Source organism: Microtus oregoni, unplaced genomic scaffold (assembly GCF_018167655.1).
Source record: "Microtus oregoni isolate MIOR12 unplaced genomic scaffold, Mior012 000012F_ref0000307, whole genome shotgun sequence".
In the NCBI taxonomy this organism is placed as follows: Eukaryota; Metazoa; Chordata; class Mammalia; order Rodentia; family Cricetidae; genus Microtus; species Microtus oregoni.
This window is the reverse complement of record NW_024543071.1, coordinates 38,892,916-38,910,138: the sequence shown is the minus strand read 5'-3', so window position 1 is coordinate 38,910,138 and position 17,223 is coordinate 38,892,916. Positions and strand designations below refer to the sequence as shown.

The following is a 17,223-nucleotide window of genomic DNA, read 5'->3' as shown; positions in this document are numbered from 1 at the left end:
ACTTAAGTTTACAAAAGAAACTACAAAATGAATAAAAGCTTAAAACAAAGTATATAGGAGAAGGGACGAGAAAAGAGCTACCAAATGCAATCAAGTCATGATATTCTGAACTCTTATTTTACAAGAAAAATGCTACTTCATAGATTTACATATAGTTAAGCATATTGTAATTTACTTGTGTTTTAAAACTATGAAATCCCCTTCCTCTTTCTTCCTGGAAGGCACTTATGATATTTTATCCAATATAATAATTCAAAAAAATCCACATCCAGGAGATTTTGTGTGTATGTGTGCTAGGGAGTGAACCTAAGGATGTATGCATATTGAATGTGTTCTCCACACCACTGAGCTAGGTTCAGTCCAGAAAAACAAAATTGTTAAAGTTTACACAAAGAGGTGTCAAATCCTCATTCTGAGGGTGAGTGTTTGAGTTCAGATCATCCCAGCAAACCCACTGGTCAGCAGTAAGAAATAAGATATGTGACATCTTGTTCTCTGTTTAAGGCATTCGCCACCCAGGAGTCCTGAAAACAGTCCACTCTACTTTAGATGGGTGTCTTAAGGATTAATCAAGAAATTCAGGGTTATGGCATAGCATACATCTGTGTATCATGTGTGAAGTCCAGTGTTTGATCCCCAGAAAAAAACAGGACAAAGGGGAAAAGTTAAAATTTATCCTTTTCTAATAGTTTTAGCTGGTAGTGTAATGTGGATGTGTTTGAGTGTTTTTTAAGCCTTTGAAATACTAAACAGTTCCATGAATACACTGGTATGTTCATTCTTATTAAAAGAGAATGACTATCATTTCAAAATCTTTGGGATACTTCATTGTGATTTAATTTAGCCTTTTAAACTATGTCAGCTGTATGTGGCCAGTGTCCTGTGTTAACTTTCAAGAAAATCTGGTTTCATCCAGAACATGATTTTTTTGAAGAAGAATATTGAGTACCCAAACCTGCGACCTAAAGTTAAATATAGGCCACATACTTTCCCAATTGTTATGGAGATTATTCCTTTCATTGAAATAAAAAAAAAATTCCAGGATTTGAACAATCTTGCTTCAGTTACTGTCCACAGTGGGAAGTCTCAAGGAGACAGCAGTGCTGGGAGCTGTGTCTCAAAGAAATGTTCAAACACAAATGAGCAGTGATAAACCTTTGTCATATAGTTACAAAGCACAGCTCATGGAACCAGAACAAAGCACAATTTCCAGAAAAAAAATACATGCAATAAACTCTTAGGGCTTATTTTTCAATATTAAGACATCCTCAAATTGTAAAGCATTATATTGAGGGGTTTCTGGACAAGACAACTCATATACAAGAAGCAAAGTTATAGGAATGGGTGATTCAGGTAGTCATGTTTATTGAATTTACTTCACACATAACCATCACATAAACTCCACTTGTGTGGGAATGGGCTTCAGATGAAATGGAATTACAGCTTACTTCCCCCCATCAGAGTCGTGAAGTGAGACTTACGGGGATGATTTGGCCACACACCCCAATAGGCTCACGTCTTGTATAAGTGAAAATATCTCCATCTAAAAAACAGAGCAAACACACCATCCAATAAAGGCAAATGGAGGATCCACTCAGGGCAGGGTGATGTGCAGTTGGTGGGAGAGGAAGTCCACATCGACTAGCAAAAGGGAAACAAAACATCCTGTCTCCAAGGTTAATCACATAAGGAACAGAGTTCTCAAATACCAATTTCAATCTAAAGACTGAGGTACAGGGAAATAATTGACAGGATCTGGGAAGAACCCATAGAATGTTAACTCCTTTCTCTGTATTCCAAGATGGTTGCCTTCTTCTTCACGCTCATACACAGAGTGGTACAGAAAGGAACTGGGAGATGAGGTCCCCTCTGGATAAAGGCAGAACCATGTGCAAAAGTTCCCAGTACTCAAATGTCCCAGGAGCTCCAACTTTTAAACAGGTAAAATATTTAAAATAGTAAAATTTCTCCAAGAAGTAAGAAGTCTTTCTCTTAGAATTATTATAGTTTTGGAGTTTCCTTTTTTTCTACCAAACATAAATACAATCTCTTATTTGATGAATGAAATATTTGAAATGAAATGTGGTTCTTATCTGTTTTGATTTGAATGACTCTTGTGCCTCACTATCAACACAAGCCTAAATATATCTTGGAAGAGGAAACCTTAATTGAGAAAATACTCTGATGAGATTGCTCTATAGGCAAGTGATTGCAACATTTTCTCAATTATTTTTGGATTTGGGATGGACCAGCCCACTGTGACAATACCAAACCTTGGTAGATGATCCTAGATTGTATAAGAAATCAGGCTGAGCAATCATAAAAAGTAACCCTATAGTATATTGTTTTTGTCCATGGCCTCTGCTTCAGTTACTGCCTCTAGGTTTCTGCCTTGATTTTTTGCCCTTATTTCCCTCAGAACTAATATAGTATAGAAATACAAGTGAAAGAGACCATTTTGTTCATAAGTTCTTTAGTTCATAGTGTTTTACCACAGCAAATACTCACCTTAATGTGGTACCATTTGGAGTTTTGCTGTTGTATGTTTTGTTTTGGCTTTGACAGGAACCACTGCTAGCACACAACCTCTTTACATGTCCAGATCTACAGGTACTTTGAACAGCTTCCTCTATGTTTCCGAAGAGTAGAGTAAGAGCTACAAAATAGCCTGGTTCATAGTACCGCTGTTGTCTCGTTCTTTTCTTATATCTTATAAGAGGTATAAGAAGCTAAAATATCTTATACTGTATCCAGGTTGAGTGGAAGTGCACATCAGAGGAAAAACTTGAAGTGGATTATTTGGGTTCCTGAAGTCATTATAGATAGAGATGTGAAACTGCCTCTACCCCTTCCCAAACTGATTCTTTTCTCACATGAAATATTTGTCGTGTGTCTTATCTGCTGATTGCATACCCCACTAAGCAATATACCACACTTCCATGCAAATATTCTTAATCCTGCTGAATCTGAGTCTCATCTTGCTTGATGCTGTTGGAACACATTGGTATATATTGGGTTGTTGAAGTATATTGGACTAAGTATACTGGGCACAAATCAGCACAGCTAACATTCGAGACATGCAAAGACTTAGGTAATAATATTACAGAAGTACAATTGTTATTAAATTGGGAAAGGCACTCAATAAATAATTTCTGTGGCCAGTTTTGAAAACTTGGGACCCTAAGGCATCTCACTCAAATTAGTAGGTGAGTCTATGACAACATTCTTTCCTGATTTCTGTCTATACTATATACAATGTTTACTCTTAATAAAACTTCTAGCACCAGAACTCAGTTGAGTCAATGTGAAAAGTAAAGTAATTATTTACCTAGTTGATGACACATTTGTCAGGAAGAATTTGAAGGTATTCAGTTCTGCATGAATGGCCTCCACTTCCGCCATTATGCAGGTAGTTTCCCAAATGTACTTACCACTTGGTATTGTTTGGCCATGGATCTTGTCAGCCCAGCCTGCACAGTACTTTAATGTTTTTATGCTGATATCTAAATCCATCATGTATGCCTGGGGGAATACTTTCCCAGCATTCATTGATTCCATTGTCTGAAAAATAGGTAGTAGTATCAAAGTCTAAACATTCAATAATAAAAATTACATCAAGAATATACAGTCAATAATTTTAGTAATTACATACTAGGGTTCTAGAAATATAAAGATTCTTAAATCGTATGTTCATTTGAAAGCAACTTAAGAAAGAATTAAATGACTTGTTTGTGGTCACATAACAAGATCCTGATGAGAGAGGTAGTGACATTCTGATTGCCTGATCCCACTAATCTTTCTGTCCGATTCTAAGTACCTCTGGCTAAGCGTGTCTAAGATTCGGTTATATAAGTACTCAGCTGCGAAAATGATTTTTAGTCTCCACATCCTACCAGAGTTTGAACAAGCTTGCACTTGTCATCTGACTGTAGCAACAATTCAGGCTCTGCAACTATACACAATGTCACTATTGCCTTGCTATTCCTCTCATGTCTGCTCGTATAATTGTTGTATCCATACCTGTGTGGTCACACAATTGCAATACTTCCATAGCAGAGAATTTAACTATTAAGCCCTTGTTTGGGAAATATTGTCATAAATATTTCATTAATTCCTCCTCTCAGAGCTCAGTGACCACCATGGAAGGGAAGGCAGAAAAAGTATAAGAGCCAGAGTAGATGGAGCATACCAGGAGGACAAGGTCCTCTAAAACAGCTAAAACCTCTAAACGAGATACACATGATCTCAAAGATTGAAGCAGCAAGCATGGGACCTGCATGGATCCGCACCAAGTCCTCTGAAGATATAGTAAAGCTTTTAGCTTCTCATTGTATGGGATCCCCTGACTGTAAGAACAAGTGAGTCTCTCCTTCTTTATGCCTGCTCTTGCTCCTTTCCTTCTGTTTGTCTGCTGTGTTCAACTTCAATATAATGGGTTTTTTTTTTTTACTTTACCTGATTATATTTTATTTTGTCATGTTTGGTTGTTATCGCTTAGAAACCTGTTCTTTTCTAATGAGAGACCACAAGAGATGGATCCACATGGTGGGAGGGGGCAAGGAACTGGCAGCAACAGAGGGAGGGGAAATAAAAACAGGATATATTGTATGAGAGAAGAATCTATTTTAATGAAAGGAAAAATAAAAGATGATGAAGTTCCACATTTTCTTATCTTAGTAGTATCTTCCCCTCACCCTTTTATGCAGATTTAAAGGATGCTTTGGAACCATACTATCCACTGGGTGTCACCTGGCAAGATGCACAGCTTTGATATTGTCCACTATTTTAAATTAACTCAAATGTCACTTTATGTCTCTTCTTCTATCCCTATGGCTCTCAAGCTGACAGAGGAAGTTAAGACATGTCACTCTGTAATTAAGACAAATGAAAAGAACTAAGCTTTGGGCAATACCAATTCCTTTCAGTAGAATATCTCAGTTAGTATACATTTACTACAGAGCTATGAAATCTATTTTGGCATGTTTTGAACAATGAAAACATTCTAAAGGAATATGTGATTTTTAATAATTGCAGAATTGTTGATATTTTTGATAAAATTATGGCTTGAATCTTGTTGTTACTTAAGATTCCGAAGCTAATAATATTTACTCTGAATCGTAACCTGTGTAACACTTTGTTTTCAGTTGGCTTTACTAAAATTCAAAGCAGAAAAGTAAAGGAAATATACCCTCCATCCATAATCTACACTGACTTATCTAACTATTGAAATTTAAAAATATAGGCCATGAGAGCATAAAGAGATTTAATGAGTATAGCAATGTTGGGCTCTGGACTCTGAGAAGTTCTAGAGAAAAGGCAGGAGCAAGTTAGTCAGTCTGGCTCTAAACCAAACTGATCATCCAGTTGGAACGGTGAATGCTCCCAGGAGCTTCCCCACTGTCTCCCTTTGGTGTAAGTTAATACTCACAGCCAGCAGTAGACGGTCTCTTTCCATTAAGTCAGCCAGCTTGTTCAGCAGCCGCCCCCTCTCTGAAGCATCCATGGTGCGCCATGTGGAGCCAATCTGAAAAGCCTGTCGTGCAGCCTTCACTGCTTTGTCCACATCTGCCTGGAAGTCACAGAACATTCATTTGAGGATGTTCAAAACTCTAGACTGGCAAGCAAAACATCACAACTTAATAAACCATAACACAGTCCTTAGAGACTAACACTAGTCTACATTAGCCCAGGGTCCAGAACATTCCACACACACTGCATCATAATATGATACAATGACTTCTCTTGAGTAATATTTCAAGTAAGCTCCATATCCTTATCAAATAGTTAAACTCTAGAAGAGAAGTACTGCTTAAAAGATTTTACTTCATCCCATGTAAATAGGACAAAGAGTTTATTTTATTTGAAATAATGTTCTGGTTAATTTAAGCACTTTATCTCATTTGATTCAGAAAATGCTGTGAAAATTCATTTTACAGATGAAGAAATTAAAGCAAAAAACAAAAGGCTATCTCAAGACAAACAGAGTGGCTATGAACCGTGTAACCTGATCACGACTCTGCATCAGGCACTAATCTTTGATAGCCACTCAGAACAGCGCTACCACCTGGTAACAGTTGTGTTAATTTATGAGCTGTGCTCATCATTTCACATTCAAACCAAAGCACTGTGTGTATGGTAAGTTTTTTTTTTTTTCCCATTTCCCAACTGCATGCAAAGTGATCCACTCTAGCCCCTAAATAAGTGGAGGACATTCTTTTATTAATAAGATACTGCTTATAGCCTCATTAACTGAAGGCAGATGGAGTAATAGAATAAAGTCACACTTGCACTATTTGGCTTGCTTTAATCACTGCTGCATTTTTCCTTTAGCTTACTCCTTTAAGTCTCCTGAGCCATGTCCCTTCCACATTGCCATGGTCACTCCTGTCCTCTATAGACCCCTCTTCACGCTTCTCGTCTCTTCCAGTCCACCCTGAAAGTGTCATTGCTTCTTCCACTCCTACTTCATGTGCTTTTTTAACTTCCTCAGATCAACTGCAAATAGCATGCATGTAAGGACTATTGCCCAGCTTTTTGTCTACAGGACTCACCAGTATAAGGGTATACTATAAATCAAGATGATCAAAAGGACAGTGGGCTTCACTTGTTGTAATGCACCTTGCAAAGGAGAATAAAGTGGGTTTTAAACCACACATCTTAAACTAGTGTGACCACAGTGCTGTGTGGATCCCTTTGCTCGGTGTTCCGTCATTCGCCTGTTTAATAAGAACTTTCTAGAGCTTCCTGGCCTCTCTGAGCAATGGAGTGAAACGACTTTGAGACACCACATTACCATGCATGAAAAATAAAATCTGCCTCCTGAAAACTGTTGCAAGTAAATTTATTCTTCTGGTTTTATCATTTGGGTCATGGCTCTCCTTTTCTCAAACCTGATATTTAATCTTGCAGGACCAGAAATAGACTAAAGACACTGAGTTTTTATTTTAAAAAATGGATTCTGAGTTCTCCCTTTTAATTTTGAGGCATTCACATATCCATCCACCATATAGCTTTCTATCGGTTGGCCAACAATAGGACAGTGAGGTACAGAGTTTGTTCTGAAACATTCATTAGATGGGAGGAACCTAGACCTGAACACCATCATCATGCTATTATATTAAACACAGGCCTCATGCTAGCTTCAGCAGCACATATACTAAAATTAGCATGATACAGAGAAGATTTGCATGACCCCTGCACAAGGATGACAGGTAAATTTGTGAAGTATTCCATATTTTTAGAAAGCCAAGAGAAAGCAAACCACCATCAGGTGAAGAAAACTGTTTGAGACCAGATAATGGAAATAGAAGCAGTAAAGAAAACACAAATTGGGGGAATTCTGGGAATGGAAAATCTAGGTAAACACAGGCCTTTTTTAGTATGCTAAAGAAATTGTTCCCCGAGTCACGGAAAGATAATCTAAATTCATGAGTGATAAACTTAGTATTTTCAGATTACCCCTCAGACCCCCTTTTAATAACCATACGTCTGATACTGAATACAAATGCTTAGTGAGGTAATAGACAAACTGTACTGTTTCGAGAATAGTGGCCACATTTTTCTGCGCACTCAGTGTGCACACAGCTGTGACATCTATGTCAGCAACTACACATTTCAGGTCCCAGGGTTGAATGAACCAAATAGAATCTGAGGGTGCAGATGGTCCACTCTGTTCTAAACTGGACTTGTTTGAAGTTCACTTATTTTATCTTTAAACTCACAAGTGTCTCACATTTTCTATGTGGCACACATCTCAAATGTGCACAAGATGGGGTTAATTGTGGTCCTAGAAGACAAGCCAACATGAAAATGATTACAGCATCCTAGTCCATTCCAGTACAGCCTTTCAGCTTCTCTACCTTCTATCACAAAGACCTTTTTTTCTGTTCTAACCTGTGAACAGCCTCCCATTCACTCTCTCCACTTCCCACTTTCTCTTTAATGCTACTAGATTAATTGCCACTTCCCACTTTCTCTTTAATGCTACTAGGTTAATTGCCATGTAATTTATCTTATCATAATCTTGTGCATGTTTGCAACTGCTGGCTTCACCCATAATCCCAAGAGCAAAGAGCAAAGCTCTCTCGTTTTCAAGGTCCAATATTTTCTGGAAAGATTTCCTGTTCACATGTATCCTACTCTAGCTGAGACAGTTTGTCCCACCTTTGCTCCTAAAATTCTTTTTGCATAGAGAAGGTCCTATGAGCAAGCCCACTTACTACCAAAGTCTTACACGTTCTTCAAGGCCTGTTTTAATATAACAACTTACCTCAATAGTCAGCAGACACCCAGCTCAATGGCAGATCACAATAAAGACCGACTAAGCTACAAGAAGGAAGGCAAGTTCTTTATCACCCCAGTTACTATTATACTTAAATATCGTGGACCCTGCTTTAGTGATAAGGAAGGAAATGTTGCCTTATTCTAGTGACCTTTCTTTATGCTACTGAAACACAACAGACTAGAACCAATATTTTATTCTACATCTGACCCCCACATTCAATTTTCTCAACAAGGATGTTCAACAGCATTGCTTTGTGAAATAGTCACTGCTGTTAAGTCACTCCACATTGTAGACAACAGTGGTTTTTCAGAGCCTGTGGGTTACCCCGTGAGAGTGCATTTTATGAGAAGCTTTTGTTTCCATTTTGAGGGAGAAAGATGACTACAGCCTCTAGGTGGACCAAGGAACTCCAACATATACCACCGGCCTAGCACAGTCTGAGGAGTAACATAATCCTAAGGATAGAAAGCAAGCCATCTTGTACATATACTAGGGAGAATTGAAAGTGTGTAGCCAAGTAGGCATATTATAATCAAATCAAGGTAATCACAGAAAGAACTTAACAGGCACCCAGAAAAGGGGGGAACTCCCTTGCCTGGATCACAAAAATTGATGGACGGCTAAGGCTGCAAAGCATGGCCTCTGAACAACTATGGTCTGATACCCAGTGTGGGTGTGTCAGGTACGAAGTTCACAGTGACTCAGCTGGGCCCCTGCTATTGTCCAGCCTACTGGGCAGCCAGCCCATATAAATGCTCACCTGTATGAACAGCTCTTTTCTGTTCTAGACCCAGTCTGACCTTTGATCTTACAGTTGAGCTTTGCAGCTTCTCTATTCCCCCTGACTCCAGCCACTTCCCAGCAGCTCTGCCCAGGCACGATTCCTCATGGTTACAGGTTCTTTCAAAACCACTTCTGAAGCCTCTGAACTCTGCTGCAGACTCTTTAACTTATATTCACTTAGTAATCCATATATGCATATATAGTGGTCCAAATACGTTTACTATGTGATGTGTGGTATGAGAATTAATGTTAGTAATTAATTCTGGAATAAAGAATTCACATTCTCATCAACAGACTACTAAGGTGGGTGACTTTTATACCAAATTGCTCTCATTTGAATGGCTAAATCTTGTGAATTTATTGCTATTCAATCCACATAGACATTATGGAAAGACACAAACATATTCATCTGTGCTTGGATATGACACATAAGCCTTGTATGGTTTATTCTTGTTGATCTTTATACAAAAAAAATACTGTAAATAATTCTTTTCCATTATGTGATGAACATTTTTCATAAGCCAAAATTATAGGTCCCATAAATGTTTTTGATAGGTTCTTTTATTGTAGATTTTTATTCAGGGGCTGGCATTTCCAAGATACTTTTGAATTAAACAGAAAACAGTGACCAGGTTAACTGTGATTTACTATCATCAAGCATTGTGACCTGGGGAAATAAAATACTACAGTTTGAAGTCAGAGCCAATGAAGAGAAAAAAAAAATGTATTTGCTCTGGCTCCTGCCCCACCCTCGTGATACCATGAAAGGCTTGATTTGGCCTGTTGGTAACCCCATTCTGCTTGTGGATAAAATCTCCAAAACCTTTAGCCTGTGACCTAATGAGTAAGCCTAACATATCAGACTTGACTGTGAACTTGACCAGGTTAGAACCGTCCTCTAAGCAATGCTAGTCACTCTTCATTAGAGCTCTCACAAATTGTTTGAGCATCAACGATTCTCAAAGGACAATTTGGTTATTGATTCCAAAATAGAAAAGAGATATAGGAAGTTGGCTGTGAAGCCAGCTCTTGCTCACTAACAATTTCCTTATAGCAGTGGTTCTCGACCTTCCCAGTGCTGTGACCTTGTAATACAGTTCCCCTTTTGTGCTGACTCCCACCATAAATGTTTTTTCGTTGCTACTTTACAACCGCCACTTTACCACTGTTATGAATTGTAACTTAATATCTATGTTTTCTGATAGTCTTGGGTGAGCTCTATGACAGGGTTGTTCGACTCCCCCCCCCCCACTCCACAGGTGGAGAACGACTGTCCTAGGGGATTCATTTGTTCAGCCAACCAGATTGGCACAGTGACTTGGCCTGTAGTTTTCCTGGGGATAAATTAGTCTCCTTGCTCTTTCTATGAGACAGGAAGTTGTCACTAAGCACAGAACAGATCAGTGCTCACTGGCAAGGCTGCTGGGATGGTCACCAGTTTTCCCATCTGTGCCTTCAGAAGAAGGTAAACCTCACTCATTCCCCTACCAAAGTTCTCAGCCTGCCTGACAAAGATTCTAGTGAACCCAGGTAGAGAGTTGTTTTCCTGATGGAACTAACACCAGTATCAGAGCAAAATGTCCCATAGAAGCTAAATGTTCAAGGCCTCAATGTTAACTCATCAATAATATGACTTTTTGTTACCTTATATCTACAGACTCATAGTCTTCTTTTTTAATGTCATTTTACTGTCAAGGAGAAGGCATACTTAGCTGAACGATGTTGTATAATATTAGTTAAAGATGTGTTACAATTGTTTGCGCCGTGTAATATTTGCTTAATTACACAAAGATGTGCTGCATTCTTCTATGTTGCATTTGATTAACTCTGTGAAGCTGTTTCTTTGCCTGTCTAAAACACCTGATTGGTCTAATAAAGAGCTGAATGGTCCATATAGCAGAGCAGGAGAAAGGATAGGCAGGACTTGCAGACAGAGACAATAAATACGAGGAGAAATCTCAGGGGAAAGATCAAGGAATGAGAAAAAGAAGAGAGGAGGATGCAAGGGGCCAGGACCCAGGTACACAGAAATCCAAGGAGTAAGAAGTTAAGATAGGCCTATAGGACAAAGATAAAAGCTCAGAGGCAAAACAGAGCTGGGATAATTTAAGCTAAGGAATGCTGGCTAGAAACAAGCCAAGTTAAGATCAGAAAGAATAAGTCTCTGTATATTTATTTGGGAACTGGGCAAAGAACTAAAGAGCCAAGAGCCAAAGAGATATCAAAAAATTATTTAAAAAACTACATAACCTTAAATATGTTATTATATTAAAACTTCATGCCCCATACTAAATGCTAATGCTAACCCTTAAGAAAAGAGACACATTATTTAAAAATTAATACTTCATTATGCTACAGTAGCCTCAGAACGTCAACATTTTGAACCCCACCTCTCTATTCTAGATTTCCAGGTAACATTAGAAATGCTAACATCAGATCTATAGCCTGTGGTTTTTTTTTTTAATTTATTGTTTCTTGGTCTCTTGATATTTTATTAAGTTCTTGTGTTATTATGGGTATTTATTCTCTACCAGATGTGTACAAGGCAATTTCTTATGCCAAGGACAACAGAACATTTACCCGACTGCCTGAGCAGCCATGTTTTCATGTCTTTCACTGAATTTGCAGTGGGCTAGAGCTCAGAACGGTGAGAAACCAAGACTTTTTGTGTGAATTGGCCCTGTGGATGTTGGAAAACTCACCTTATCCCCTTCTTCCACCTGGCAGATGACCTCCTCAGTTGCAGGGTTAATAACAGGAAATTTCTTGCCACTCACTGAGTCATGCCATTCATTGTTGATGAAGATCTGTGGGGATGCAGCAAAGGAAGACAAAAAGCATTTAAATATTCACTACGGTGAAGGGTTTCATAAATTAGCATTGAGGTATTAAGTGTTGCCCAAATATTATGGGGCTTTCCCTGTCTAAAATATGCTCACATGTGTATCATTTAACACCTAAATAACATAGAGGTAGACAACTGGGAATTTGGTTGTGTTACCTGGACATAGTAACTGGGAGAGGCACCCTTAGATCCTGGAAAAGGGTGGGAATTTCAGTGTTTGTGCCCTTAACTCAGGTTTTATGAAGAAATTGTTTTTCTGTGCATTTGAATCCATTCCTTCCTCTGTATAAAAGAAATCTTAGACTTGTAATAGGGCCATTGTGAGAAATCTAACAAGCCTTTGTGGCTTATTCCATGTGCACAAAAATACTATTAACTAACGCCATGTTTTTGAGCATGGGAAGTATTGTTCCTTGATAAGTTAAATTCTTTAAAGACATGAGTATTTTTATTTCCACATATGTGTTTGCCTGTGAGAGTGTCATTGGAGCACATGCATGCAGGGGCAGGAGGACAGAGGGCCTTGGCTGCCTTGGAACTGGAAAGTGGTTAAGGTGTGTGAAACGAGAAAGGAGAAATAAGACCTCAAATCCCAGGAAACAAAATCCTTCACCCCTGAAATCCTTTGAGAACCCTCTGAACTTCTCTCTGATCAGGTCTCTGTCAGAAAGGACAGACTGTGTAAGATAGACTGACAGAAAATTAGGAGAAAATGAGAGGAGAATGATACGGTGGGAAACAGATTTGGGAAAAGTCAGGTAAAATATTCTAGAAGTTAAAAATTATTCAGAAAGCGTACACCAGGGCTAAGATATCTAATGTAGACCATTCCCCATGAGCCAGCCCTGGCCTCAAGTGCGTCTTTACCAATCAAATGCTCTGGCTGTTATACCCCCTCAGTAAATGAGGCTCCTCCTCATCCTTTATCATGGTAAGAAGGCAGAGGCAGGTGGAGGTGACTGAGTTTGACCAGTGGCCCTGTACCTTTCAAATGAGCTCTTCATGCTAAAGCTCTGTAGCAGGAATGGAGGCACATGTAGCATCTCCTCGCCATTCCTAAGGTGTTATGGACGGAAAGCTGATGGGTGCACTTGGATTTATAGAGTTATAAAGTCTTCCAATACAAAAGGGTCTGTATTTTTTTTTTCAAGAAGAAAAGGAAATATAGTTCTCAAACACTGAACTCCATTTTACCTACTCCAGTCAAAGAGGAACTGAATTAGGGAATGAGACCCGGATAGGTGAGACGATGATACAACGATGGCTTGTTTTGTGTGCAGAAAACAAAAACAAAAAAAAACCCTGAAAGTTAAGATTATGCAACTCTGACTATACCTGCATTTCTTTTTCTTATTAATCTGCTTGTTTGCTCTTTTTCTTGTGCACTAAACACTGTTCGAGTAGGAAAAAATCTCCTGGTCAAGAGAATAGAATCTCAGACTTAGGTGGAGACTTAACATTAGAGTTGGACTAGTTCAATCACTTTGAACCGGGGACAGTTCCTAGGAAGCTGGGATCCCCGTAATCCAGACTCAAAGGATAAGGAGAATAGTTAGTTCTTTAATGAAATACTGTACTTCTTCTTCCCAGAAAACCCACTCCTCGTGCATACGTTCTAGTAAAGGAACACACAGAGGTATAGAGAAAACTCCCCCACTGAAATTTAATTGCATACATAGCTGGTGTCTTCCCAAGTGTGACAATGCATATCAAATAATATAGTGCTTAGTAAGTAGACCAGACTTACATAGAAAATCAAATTCACTGAATGGTGTTGTTTATGATAAAGTAGAGAAGTATCTGAACATCAAATAAACGTGTTCTGGACTCTAAATACTTAGTCTCTCCATTCTCCCTAGGATGTCTTTATGTAATGTTTCCAGCAAAGAAGAAGTTTCAGTCTGGAAATGTCTATCTGTGTTAAGGGATTACTTGTCCTGCCTGCATTTGTACAAGATACTTTAAGGAACAGTTTATTTTTCTAGTACTTTCACTTCATTTTTAATTAGTAAGTGCTAAATAAAACAACCCAGAGAAAAGACAGCCCACTTTAAAACTTCCTTGAGATGCACACACACACACACACACACACACACACACACACACACACAAATACAGTCTTAAAAAAATTCATAAATGACAAATGAAGAAAAGGGGGAGGGGCTTGCTGATGACATAAATACATTTTCGTTTGAAATCATGAAAACCAAACTCTTTTTAGTGATTAAACCGTAACTATATAAACAGTGTGGACAGTCCCCATATTCTTGGAATACCTGATTTACAGCTTGTGACAGATATTTCTTCCAAGTGAGAGGAGGGTCAGATTCTACAGAGTGCACACACTTTGACACCTGTGAGCTGTTGGAGAGTGTGCATACATCCTAGTTCGTATATTCTCCTTTGTAAAAACCTAAATTGAAAGTATTTTCTGTCCAAAAAAGCCTGATGAAATCATGCCCCAGACATGTCTAGCTGCTCATGGACCATGGCCTAGGTCCACTCCTCTCTAAGGACCTTAGCCTAAGCAAAGAGCCCTTAAACCAGGCAGCTCCCTCACTTCAGGTGCTTAGAAAAATGCTTCAGGGATTCAAAACCAACTACATTTGCTCACAAGGAAAATGAAATAGATGAGAAAACACATCAGGTCTCTTCACTTACTTTAACACTCTCTGATGTCCTTGTTTGGGTCAGAACCCAGGAAGGTTCTCACAGGAGTTGAACAGTTCGTCTCTCACTTTGTTTTCTGCATCAGGCCATAACACGGCTAATTTTAAGTCACTTTCCCATGACTTGATTGGGTGTGTGTGTGTGTGTGTGTGTGTGTGTGTGTGACAGAAGGGGGGGGTAGAGGGGGAGAGAGGGGGGGAGAGGGGGAGAGAGGGAGAGAGAGAGACAGAGAGAGAGAAAAAGAGAGAAGAGAGAGGGGGAGGGAGGGAGGGAGGGAGGGAGGGAGAGAGAGAGAGAGAGAGATTTTTCTTAAGTTTGGAATCCTAAGACATGTAACAGAAGTAGGCATGAAACTGCTCAGGAGGCAAAATGACAAGAGTCCCTCAGGACAAGCACAGCCTAATCATCTGCCCTCCCTGGCTGCAGATTTCCAAGCCTGGGTCAGATTCCTGCTCTTGTGTCTCTAAATATTTAGCAGTTAACAATGGAATGTTTTTTCTAACAACAGCAAGACTGCCTGGAGAAATAAACAACTACTTTTTCTATCTCAAAATAAGAGAAATATTTCAGTTCCATTCAGGGGATTTGGCAGTAGCCAAATTCAAGGTCCAGGGTTAAGTCCTCCAACCTTAACACTGTCAACAAACATAAAGCCATATTTTCCTGTTCCACTGTGCTATTTTAAGAGAGAGAGCCAGAGAGAGAACTTCCCATGTGCCTGGCTCCTCCCAGTAAGTTCCTCTGTTTTCTTACCATAAGTGCTCACTGCACAGAGTTAATAGACCTGAGCAGCTCAGTCTGCTTCACTGCACTCTGGCACAAGAACCATCCACATAGAGTGAAAGCCTTTTCCTTGGATGTATGTCTTATATGAAGATGCCTGATATGGCTTAGAATTCACCACTAAATCAGGCCACTCTTTTTGCAAGCATTTTGTCTTTGTGTCTGCAAAGAAGCCCCAATCAACCATGCTTTAACCAGGACCCCAGGGAAAGCCCCACCTGCAAGTGTCTTTCTTACCTTGGTATACTGAATCTTCAAGTTGCTCAGCGGGGCAGGGATTTCAGGTTGTGCAGGAGAAGACATTGCTGGTTTGGCTCCTGGAACACTGGTGACAGGCTCAGCAGTCTGGTTCTGTTAGGGCACTTGCTCCTTTTTAGACTCTGCATGCACTAAGGGTCATTTGCATATTCGGATATGATTGGATGGGCAGACTCAGAGCAGGGCAGAAAGAACACTACTCTCTTGTAACAACTAAGGCTGGCAGGGAGACTTTGCCTTTAAATGTGAATCCTTAAGGAACCTGCACCTCAGCCCTGAAGTTCCATCTGGAGACTGCTCACTATTTACAGAATAATTAATTCACCAGGCCAAACCTGTGCTAAGAGAATACTTGACCAGGAGCTCTGGACACTCAAAACCAGTTATCATTTTCGAAGTTTTTCGTGACTTTTTAGGTTATCATGTAACTTTCCCTTCTCGGATAGACTGGGAAATAGGGAATTTGTGAAGTAAAGAAGAAAAGATTCTGTTGTCAATAGCAGCTGGGGGAGAAGACAGTTGTAGAATATTATTTTAAGATGTATTACATTTGTTTATGCCGTGAAACATTTGGTTTTTTTTCTTAATTTATTAGATTTTTTTTAAAAGTCCCAATCCAAGTTCCCACTCCTGCCCCTCCTCCCATTTCCTCCACACTTCCTTCCACTCCACCCCCCATCTAATGCTCAGAGAGGGTTGGGCACTTTGTGGAAGGTTCAAGGCCCTCCCTGCTATGTGTTGGCTGAGCTAGGTGTACATCCAAAGAGATTAGGATCTCAAAAAGTCACTACATGCAGTAGGGATAAATCCTGGTGCCACTGCCAGTGACATTTGTGTATAGGAGGTCTACTGATTTTTTTGAGTTGATCTTGTATCCTGCCACATCAGTGATGGTATTTATCAGCTGTAGGAGTTCTCTGATAGAGTTTTGGAGTCACTTATATGCACTATCATATCATGTGCAAATAACAAAAGTTTGACTTCTTTTTTTCCAACTTGTATCCCCTTGATCTCCTTTTGTTGTCCTATTGCTATTGCTAAAACTTCAAGAACCATATTGAAGAGATATGGAGAGAGTGGACAGCCTTGCTTTGTTCCTGATTTTAGTGGAATCGCATGAGTTTCTCCCCATTTAATTTGATGTTGGCTGTCGATTTGCTGTAAGGTCAGGTTGCCTCCGCATGGTGAAAGGGATCCTAGGACGGCTCTAATCTGAGGGTAAAGATTCACATGCTTGCAGTTCCAGTCATGTCTCTTCATTGTTCTGCATTAATTCTACTTTTCTTGCCCTAATTGCCTATAATTTCTTAGCTCTAACTCTCCATCTCAATTCTCTGTTACAAACTCTGCTTCAATTCATTCCTGTTCTAATTACTCTGCACTCTTTTTTCTTCTTCATTTTCCTACATTTTTATCCTTCTACATTCTTTCTCTTCCAATCTTATTTCTTCTACTTTACAAACTCCCAGGCAGATATACATACATACATATATACGTACATACATACATACATGTATATACACACACACACACACACATATCCCTCCATTCATTAACAACCTGTTAGTAATAAAAAAGCTACAGGGAAAATTCTCAGGGA

General features: G+C 39.3%; 1 protein-coding gene and 1 non-coding gene across 2 annotated transcripts in view; one reads left to right on the top strand and one right to left on the bottom strand.

The window, feature by feature from the left end:
- LOC121454016 (aldehyde dehydrogenase, cytosolic 1-like) overlaps positions 1 to 15,743 on the bottom strand; it is a 32,501-nt gene extending 16,758 nt beyond the window's left edge. The window contains exons 1-5 of the mRNA XM_041661203.1: positions 15,603 to 15,743; positions 11,770 to 11,874; positions 5,429 to 5,569; positions 3,432 to 3,561; positions 1,482 to 1,543 (exon numbers count right to left, since the gene is read on the bottom strand). Of these exons, the coding sequence (XP_041517137.1) occupies positions 1,482 to 1,543; positions 3,432 to 3,561; positions 5,429 to 5,569; positions 11,770 to 11,874; positions 15,603 to 15,668 (504 nt within the window). The 5' untranslated portion in view covers positions 15,669 to 15,743. The remainder of the gene's footprint in view (positions 1 to 1,481; positions 1,544 to 3,431; positions 3,562 to 5,428; positions 5,570 to 11,769; positions 11,875 to 15,602) is intronic.
- Positions 7,133 to 7,239, top strand: LOC121454817. The gene has a single exon (XR_005975338.1). It is a non-coding gene; the product is annotated as a U6 spliceosomal RNA (small nuclear RNA).
- Positions 15,744 to 17,223: the final 1,480 nt, after the last annotated feature.